Source organism: Martes martes (genome assembly GCF_963455335.1).
Source record: "Martes martes genome assembly, chromosome: 1".
Lineage (NCBI taxonomy): Eukaryota > Metazoa > Chordata > Mammalia > Carnivora > Mustelidae > Martes > Martes martes.
The window spans coordinates 45,767,865-45,778,160 of record NC_137888.1 but is presented as its reverse complement, the minus strand read 5'-3'; the positions used below and the strand labels follow the sequence as shown (position 1 = coordinate 45,778,160).

The 10,296-nt window shown below is 36.5% G+C and overlaps 1 protein-coding gene across 1 annotated transcript; it reads right to left on the bottom strand.

Moving 5' to 3' along the window:
- Window positions 1-3,703: 3,703 nt before the first annotated feature.
- LOC308352110 (olfactory receptor 5K1-like) lies at window positions 3,704-4,633 on the bottom strand (the record flags this gene model as incomplete). The annotated part of the gene is made up of 1 exon (XM_080818167.1): window positions 3,704-4,633. The coding sequence occupies one exon, from the start codon at window positions 4,631-4,633 to the stop codon at window positions 3,704-3,706; it is 930 nt and encodes a 309-aa protein (XP_080674293.1).
- Between the last annotated feature and the right edge of the window lie 5,663 nt (window positions 4,634-10,296).

Here is a 10,296-nt window from a genome sequence, read left to right as displayed (position 1 = left end):
TTAAGTCTCTGCCTTTAGCTCCAGTCATGATCCTGGGGTCCTGGGATCAAGCCCCATCCACCTAGGGCTCCTGCTTCTCCCCTTCCCACTTGTGCTCCCTCTTGCTCCTTCTTGCTCTCCCTTTCTCTCTCAAATAAATAAATAAAATCTTTAAAAAATGATATGACAGTGTAGGAAATGTCTTTGTTCTTTTGAGATATGTATTGAAGAATTTTGGGTAAATTATCATAATCTCATGTATATGTATAGTCACATATACATACCTGTATTCAATATGCATGTATACACATTTTCCAGGTGGATTGTTAGGCAAATGTGGTGGAATGTCAATAATTTCTAATCATTATTTTAAAAATTGATGGGCATTTTCTCAACCTTTCTGTAGGTTTGAAATTTTTCACGATAAATCTGGAGGAAAGTGTCATTGATTCACATTTTTCTTGACTCTGTGCCCTGTTTCTCTATCCACTTAACAGCTTAGTTTCTTGAAAGTTTTCCTCTCCTGCTACTTTCACTTCTCTATGTTGTGTACAATATGACTTAGTGGTTAAGAACATGGACTTTGGATTGGATCCCTCAATTTGATCCCTGAGCTCCACCTTAATATTTCTGTAGACAAATTAGGAAACCTCTTTGTTGCCAGTTTTTTTTTGGTGGGGCTATAGGAAATTAAAATATAGAAGTCAAAGTAAAGAATTTAAGAGGTTTGCTGAGTAGTTAAATGGATACAGATGAAATGTTATTTACAAGCTAAAAGGGTGTCTTAGAATTAATTTAAAATAAAGCAAAAATGAGAGATGAGACAAGAGACATAAATGTATCTGTTAATATTTATTCAGTTGCATTAAAAGCATTTTTTCCAAACAAGGTTAACACTAAGGAGATCTATTGGATTTTGAAATGAGAAGGGGTGGTTAATTCCAGAAACCCTGGGTCTGCTTCTCTGTGATTCCCTCAGCTATGCCCTCCATGTGTATTGACTTCACCTCCAGGCTGGTTTCTCTTTTGATGGCAAAATGGTTGTAGACTGTACCACATTTCATATCCACAAAACATGACATTCAGAGGAAGATTACCTTTTTGTGGATCTCTTTTAAAACAAAGGAAGCATATTTCCTCGGAACTTCCACAAAATTCCCTCTTTGGTCTCATTGGCCCCAAATAAGTCACAGACTCTTCCCTTAGCATACCTCTAGACGTCAGTGTTACTAAGGGTTAGCAGTGGGTGGTGTACAAATATGTAAACAGAACTTGTGGCATGCCTGGAAAAGGGAAAGGGCTCAATGCCTGTGAAGCTGACAACTAAAAATATCCCCTACAATAGAGAGTGGATACAAAGAAACAGCATTCATGGAACTCAGGTATCTGGATTCCTTTACACCCTTAAAAAAAAAAAATATTACTCAGTGTTAGCAGTGGCTGTTAAAGAAATATGTAAACAGAACTTGTGGCATGCCTGGAAAAGGGAAAGGGCTCAATGCATGTGAATCTGACAACTGGAAATATCCCCTACAATGAGAGTGGATACAAAGAAACAGCATTCATCAATCTCAGGTATCTGGATTCCTTTACACCCTTAAAAAAAGTGTTTAGGACCCTGTAAAGCTTTGTTTCTGTGGGTGATATCTAACAGTACTTGCAATATTATAAGTTAAAACCAAGAAATTAAAAATATTTATTGACTTTTTAAAAATAAAAATAACAAACTTACTACATATTAACTTAAATGTATATTAAAGAAATGGCTAGTGAATGGCCAATTGTGTCAGGTACCTTTTTAAGTATTAGTGAGGGAAATCAGTTATAACATGGTTGGTACTCTCAGAAAAAGATAGGCCTTCATTATCCAATATATAATTCATTATTTTCGCTTTAAAATGTTGCTTATATCTGTGCACTCCTCCCCTTTTATCCTCCAATTTCAAACTCTCATCACCTAGTATAAGAATTCTTGAAGTTAGCCTTATTTCTTCTAGCATCATTCCAATCACCAGATTACTTTTCTCAAAAAATACAAACATATTACCTGGTTCTGGGAAGTATTCAGTGTCTGAGTCCTCTGGGGTAAATTCAGATTCTTAAGGGTTGGCATTGAAGATTGTCAGTAACCTGATTCCCTCCCACCCTTATTTCCCATATTCCGCAACACCTTTTAACAAAATTTTTGTCAACTTTCTGACTCTGTCCATGGTTCCCCTCCTTCAGCCCAGTTCCCAGTGTCACACCAATTTCCATAAACATTGACTGTGGTCATACTCATTCATTTTTTCCTCAAAACATCCTATTTTAAAATCATTTTTAAGGCACATCTAACTTCTGATGCTGCATCAGATCTAAATAGCCCAGGGGACAAGCGTCTCCATTTTCTGAACTCCCAAGCATCATTGATACAAATTCTAGCTCAATCTCAATCACCTGGCTGAACTTGAGCAAGCCACTCAATGTCTCAAAGTATGAGGATTTTACTGAGAAGATGCATGAAAAATCATTTCTAACCAATTGGTAGGTAATATATATGAAAGGCGTAGTTTTGTGCCTAGCAGATAACATATTCTCAGTAATATATGGTTTTCTTTCACATTTGCATATATAAATGATCAATAAATATTTATGTTTAGGAACTTTGAATTGTCACTATTTTGTGCCACATTTATGCTTTATAGCTACTCCGACTTTTTGTTATTGCTGTGATTGTATCAGTAATTTACACTGGAACAAGTACAGGTTGGTGGAATTCCTGGTAACAACCAAGATAAATAATATCAGAGAGAAAACCCCCTTCTTTTAATTCAGTGTATTCAGGAATACACTGCATTTCTGATGGACACCCTAATCAAATTATATAAAAACACCCAAATCCATATGGATATCCAATCCATAAATACCATTTATGGCAACTACAGAGTGCTAATTGCCAGTATACAGATACTCCATTTCAGAGAACTTGAAAGTAAAGATGAAAATAGTCTTTTTTTATTATACATTTTTACTAGCACTCTTTTCTTGGTTACAACATTTTTTTATTGTGGTAAAATATATATAACAAAATTTCCCCTTTTAGGGGTGAATGTATTCTTGACTTGAGAATATTCTGTGTGAACTAATATTCAAATATATTCTCTTGAATAAACTCAAAGAAAATTAAGAATCAAGGATATACAGTTTACTTCTGACAGCTGGTGTTGTTTAAGAAGGGATTAATTCTTGAGAACCTGGAATGTGCCAGAGATTGTCAGATTATGCTTTGGAATTCCAGAAATTTGTCAACAATATTATTTTTTTAAAAATTGTTCAGTTAAGTGTTCCAAGAGTCATTGTTTTAAATTAATTTAATTGGAGGTGATCTTTATCTAACCGACTTCCTTTCATAGTATTTGTTGTATTTGTTGAAAATTGTAATTCATTACCCATTGAAACAATTAGCTAATAGTTTAGCTAAACTTTTTGTGGCACAGTTTGTGACCTGAAGAAGAATTATTTAGTTCAATCTTGCTGGGAGCTAGAGCTTAGATTTTGCAATACCTTGTAGCAGCATCTCTCCTCTTTGAACTTATTATCTGACTCCTATATATCATGTTTTAGTAATTGAATATTCTAAGGAAAAAGTGGTCCTTTTCTACTTTCTCAATATTCCATGATTTTGAAAAACATATTATCAAATTTAAGTTAATTTTCTACAGGGGATGATATTTCTTTTAAAATGTTATAAAATTTTCTTTATAATTTTTTTCATAGCATTTATTACCTCCTTATTTCTTAGACTATAAATAAAAGGGTTTAGTAATGGGATCACTAGAGTATAAAAAACAGCACCAGGTATATCTCCATTGTCTTCTTTAACTGAATGTGGTCGAATGTACACAAAGAGAAGAGAACCATAGAATATTGAGACAGAGAGAAAGTGGGATGCACAAGTAGATAAGGCTTTGCCTCTTCCCTCTTTGGATTTCATTTTGAAAATAGTAAAGAGAATGTAGAAGTAAGATATTAAGACACTACCAATGGTGAAGACTTGAACTGAACCTGAAAAGATAAATATCATCAATTCATTGATATAAGGGTCAACACAGGAAAGTTTGTATAATGGAAAAACATCACAAAAAAAGTGATTAATCTCATTTGACCCACAGAAAGTTAACCTAAAGAAAAACCCTACATGAATTATGGGATGCAGGTTTCCAGCTATATAGGCCACTGTGGTCATCTGAATGCAGAGTTTCTTTGACATCATGGTGTGGTACTGCAGTGGGCTGCATATGGCCACATAGCGATCATAGGCCATTGCTGCCAGGAGAAAGCATTCTGTAGTTCCAGCAAGGCAGAGAAAATAAAATTGTGCTATGCATTCATAAAGAGAAATCATTCTGTCTTTAGAAAAGAAGTTCTCTAAAGTTTTGGGGGTAATGGCACAGGAACAACAGGAATCCATCAAAGCCAGATTGCCCAGAAAGATGTACATTGGTGTGTGAAGACGATGCTCCATAAAAATCAATGTCACCAGGCCAAGATTCCCCACCATAGTGATCACATAGATACTGAGAAACACCACAAATAGGATTCTCTTCAACTCTGGTCGATCTGTAAATCCTATGAGGATAAATTCAGTGGTCAAGGAGTAGTTATCCTCAGTCATATCCACCTTCTCTGTTGAGATATGAATTCTGAAGATATACGATTCTAATTTAGAGTGTGTATAACTTTCCATCCAAATTTTTCTTTTTACAACAAAGAGAGGAGCTTTTTCAAACTCCATTAGTATCTCTGGATACAGGCACCCAAATATCTAGGGGATAGTCATTCCCCTAAAAATGTCAGTTTTATAAGCTCAACTGTGAACATCAGCATTCCCATGAATATTTTTGTAATTCCAAGAAGAATGCCTGCAGAGGAAAAGGTTTGTCCTGATGACTTCATGCATGAATAATGTAGAAATCTAGCATTCTTATACTTGGTTCAATGTTGACAAACAATATCAGTGTCAGTTTTTGTATTAAAGATCCTTAAAATAAATTTACTATCAATCTTCATGTATACATATTTTTTAAAGGATTTTATTTATTTATTTGACAAAGAGAGAGAGAGCACAAGTAGGCAGAGCAGCAGGCAAAGGTAGAGGGGGAAGCAGGCTCCCTGCTGAGCACAGAGCCTGATGTGGGCCTCGATCCCAGGACCCTGAGATCATGACCTGAGCTGAAAGGCAGAGGCTTAATCCACTGAGCCACTCATGAGCCCTATACATATTTTTATAACTGAGCAAAAAGTTTTCATATACTCTTTCATATACTCTCCAGTGGAATGGATGCTTGAAAAGAGCATACAACAGATATCTTAAATTTATACCTTAGGAATTGTATGAAGATCACAAAGATTTAAGAATAGGACTTTAATCTTTAGAGGAAATTCCTTGGGATATCCAAGGAAATAAATATCTATGTATTTTCACCTCTCTCATCCCTGTTCTGGGTATTAGATCCATTTCCATAAGAACTGATTTTATCCATGCCATCATTCCTATTGATTTTTGCCCAGATCTAAATCCTTCCCATATTTATGTAAAGCATAGTTTACATATTATGCTACTTAAGAAAGCTTTAACTAAATGCCCTAGACCACACTGATTGTCACATCTTGCATCCTCAAGCATATCCTATATACCCAACACAATCTAGCATTGTTTATGTGTAATACACATGGCTTTTTAAAAAAATATGCATATATAGTTTCTTTATTAGAATTGTAGACATTTGAGTTCAGCTATGACTTCTACTTCTCGTAAGAGTTATTTAATGCTATAGCGGGGAAAAAAAAGTATTGATTCCAGTCCTAGCTTCAAAGACCTGAGATAGGTGAACTAGTTGTCAGTGTACTATCATTGATCCTTAGTGACCTCTTTGGTCTCCACAAATTGAGACTGCTAGTTTTGAAGAACACGCTACAAAGGAAATTCTTGGAAATTTATCATAAAAAACCTTATGCATCATTCTCTTAATAGAAGTGAGCCAGCTACTATTTTTCCACTTTCTAAGAAACTTAGGTAATATTTTCTGAAGTATATCACAGTAGTTTGAAAGCTAATAAAAATAAGCTTGCCTGTATATTTTAGTTTTATAACACTTAGAGAAAGAGAAAAATCTTAAATCTTGATAGGATTTTTGAGATGGGTTGCCTGGATGGCTAAGATATTTAAGCGTCTTCCTTTGGTTCAGGTCATGATTCTCCAGGTCCTGGGACTGAGCTCCCAGCTCAGTGGGAGTTCTCCTTGTTCCTCTCCCTCTGCCTCTCCTGCTGCTTGAGCTCTCTCTGTCTCTCTGTTTCTCTCTTAAATGAATAAATTTTTAAAAAATCTTAAACTAAATATGATTTTTGAGAACAAATTTTGTTTTACCTCAAATGCTACCTTCTGTTACTACTTAGGGATCCCTAAGGATATTTTGACCAATGTGTCTAATTATGTAAATTTTATGGTCAAAATGGGTTTATTTTTCCATACTCAAAACATCAAAATAAAAGCACAGGCTGAACGTTTCATTTTCTTGTTTTAAAGTACTAAAGATAAGCCATTTAATTATTCAGCTATGTTAGAAATAACTTTCAATGTACTTGCTTGAATTTTGTAACAGAATTAAGCTGCACTCTTACCTGTATGTTTTGAAGATCTACCTTATAATCAGAAAAGGTCAATATGAACTGAGTTCAAATCTCATGCTGATTTGCCATAGCCTTCAGCTGTGGGAAGACCTAGAAATGTGAGAAGTTGAAAACTGAGAATAATTAAAAAATGCTAACTAATTCAGATAAAACAATATTTATGGACACTAATAGTAAGGTAAAGATCAATCTGAATACTTCCATTACCTGAATGCTCCAAGAAGAGTTTTATACCATCATATTGGTTTTGTGTGTGTCTGAGTGGTGTGAAGTCTCATATAATTACAGGATATAATTTTTTTCTCAGAAACATTTGGGATTAAAAGAATGAAAATCTGGGAGATGACTAATAAGTCAGTGTCAATAATTACGTTTCTTTCAATGCAAAATTAAACTTTCCATTAAATGCTTATGGGACTTGCCTATGATGACATCAGTGTATTTCTATGGGGAGATTCTAATTCCCAAAACATATTAACTCTGTGACATAAATTAAAGATGACCTGTGAGACAATGAGGTTAAAGTAAATGACCTTTGCTAAAGTCACTAAGTCATTTGATGATCATCTTGCTGATTCTTATGTAACTGACATCATTTTTAGAATTCTGTTTTTTATCCTTTGCATAAAATATAAAATGAGCCGAGGAGAGTCTCAGGTCAGTTTGGACCATTACCTGAGAGAATAATAGGGTTTATGAAAGATGATTAGCATTTAGAGAGGAGAACAAAAGTTGTGGTAGTGTTAGCTAGTCTCATCAATTCCTTCACCCTGAGTTGAAGTTGTTCCCGTGCATTGCAAAATCCTCAAGGGAACTTTGCTGTTACCCTTTAGCCACATATATGATTTACTGAGTTAATCTCTGTGCTTTTCAGTTCACCCGAATTGCTTTACCTTTCTCTCCCTGTTTTCCCCTTCATTGGAATACCAGCCGGATACTTGCCAATGTGACTGGGGTCCTGGCGAACCCTGTGAGAAAACTCCAGGAAATGGAGGTTAAGCGTCTTCCTGGGCTCACGCCTGGAATAAACATGGGAGGATCCCTGGAGTGTTTTCTTTTCCTCCTTTAGGAAGATCTAGTATATATGGAGAATCCTTAACTTGCTCTTGTCATTAAAAGCTAAGAGATAATTATTGTTGTTCACTTGTCTCACTTGATTGCCTGCAAGTAAATCACATCCCACACATAGCCCACGCCCTGCACATAAATCTATATCCTGTTTCTAATGGGATCTTAGGGAAAGTATAAAAGAAGTGATTATAAGAAATAAAGACCTCTACTGATCATCAGTCAGTAGTTCCCCCATCATGAAGGCTCTGTTCACCAGGATCCCCACCTCATGAAGGCAACAAGTGGTGCACGAACAGAGCCCTGTAATAGAGGAACAGTCACACAGGAATCCAGAGACCCTCACACAATCAGGTAAGTGAGAACGATGGGGCAGAATCAAAGTCACCCCCAGCCTTTTCTAGGATTAATACAACACCTTTAATCTCAGGGAGGTGCTCGAGTATACAGATGTCAATTAAGAACTTATCTGGATATCATTTGCGAATATAATCCTTGGTTTCCTGATGAAGGAAACTTGGAAGAGACAATTTGGCAGTGAGCATGCCGTAATGTGGAAATGGCTTATAGACAAGGTGCAAAAATTCCTGTGGAGTTTTGGGTTACATGGGCCATGGTAAAAATGGTTATTTTAATTCTTAGAGGGGAATATAGTGAAGTGGATCTTAAGGCTGAAACAGCCTCCTCTCTGCATACATGAGTTAGATGATGAAACAACCCAACAAATTCAAACCAAAAGTAAAAAATTATTTTTCAGCAAAAAGGACAAATGCCATGTTTCTCCTTCGGCCACCGCACCTCCGATTTCCTCTGGGGATGAGGACAAGGAAAGAGCAACAGATCTCTTTGGAAATGAGGGAAGTGACACTGGGTTGGATGATAATTAATGCATGTTACAATTAGGACCAACAAAAACTAAAAAACAAAATCCTATTTCTACACCATCTTACCCCCATGAACTGCATTTAGTTTTCCCTGTAACTTTTCATGCTAACGGGCCAAATACTTATGATAGGATGCTGATGGAGACTGTAAGAGAATTTAAAAAGGTATGTTCCATATAGGAGCCTAGTTCTCCTTATTGCTATGAATATTTATCCAGTGGAGCAATACTGCCCGCTGGATTCCCTATGATTTTCAACTCATAGCTAAAATGGTATTAACCTCTTCTGAATTTCTACAGTGGAAAATGTGGCTTTCTGAGGAGGCACATGAAAAGATCAGGAGTTTAGGCTAGAGAGGGAATGTAGCTGCTGTTACTTATGATATGCTCATGGGAACAAGACATTGGACGACTTCTAATCATCAAACTCATAACATCGCTCCTGCAGACCCTCCCCACGTATGTGATGTGGCCTTACAAACCTGGCAAAAAACTAATTCAGACACCAATTATACTGCCAGTTATACAAAAATACAAGGGCCTAAAGAGCCGTACATTGATTTTATCTGCAGGTTAAAAGAACCATTGGAAAAAACAGATAAGAGGAGACAAATTCAGGAAATACTCTTAAGACAACTAGCATATGATAATGCTAATGAAGATTGCCAGGCCCTGATTCAACCTCTTAGAGAATCTGGTGATGTCATGGATTATTTAAAAGCTTATGTAATGTAGGACCCTTTAAACCTCAGGCCTGAGTAACAGTGTTAGAAACCACGGCTGTTCAAAAACAATTGCAGGCAAAATGTTTTAATCGTGGACACACAGGACACATTAAAAAAAAAAAAAAAAACAATGCCATCTCCCTCCCTCTCTGGTTGCTCCCTCTCCAATCAATCGCCTGAATAAATCTAGTATTTAACCCCCTAAAGTTTGTCCCTGCTCTCGATGAGTAAATACTGGGCCAAGGAATGTAAGTCTAAAAATGAGAAAGATGGAAATCCTCCGGGGAACACTCAGCAGGGAAACTCCCTAAGGGGCCAACCCCAGGCCCCAGTAAATAATGGGTCATGGAACTATCCTATTCAGTTTGTACCCAAGAGCGACTCTCAGTAATGGGCTTAGTCCCTGCTACTCAGGGACTAGGAGCGCTGCTCTTGATATCCCTCTCTCTAAGGCTTGCTTTATACATCCATCTCAGTGTCCTTATAAATTGTCAACAAACCTATATGGACCTATATCCCCAAATATGGTTGATCTCCTGCTTGGATGGAGTAGTTTAACCTAAAGGAGTTGCAGTACATACTGGAGTAATAGACTCTTGATTATTATGGTGAGATTCAAATTATGGTTTCTGTCACTATTCCTTGGACCTTTTCAGCAGGCAAATGAGCTGCCCAATTTTTGTTACTTCCCTATATTATGTCTACTCAATCTTCAAATTTTAAGGAAGGAGGATTCGGCAGTACTAATAAAAAGATTCATTTTCTAAGAAACTGTTTGAAGGAAGTCAACCCCAAATGAAGTTTTCTATTAAGGGATAAATATTTGAAGGGCTTTTAGATTCTGGAGCAGATATCTCTATCATTTCTTGTCAATGTTGGCCATGCCTATGGCCTACAATGCCTGCTGATTATGCCCTGGAGGGTCTTGGCTATGTAACTACTCAGCAATTGAGACAAAGCAGCCAACCTCTG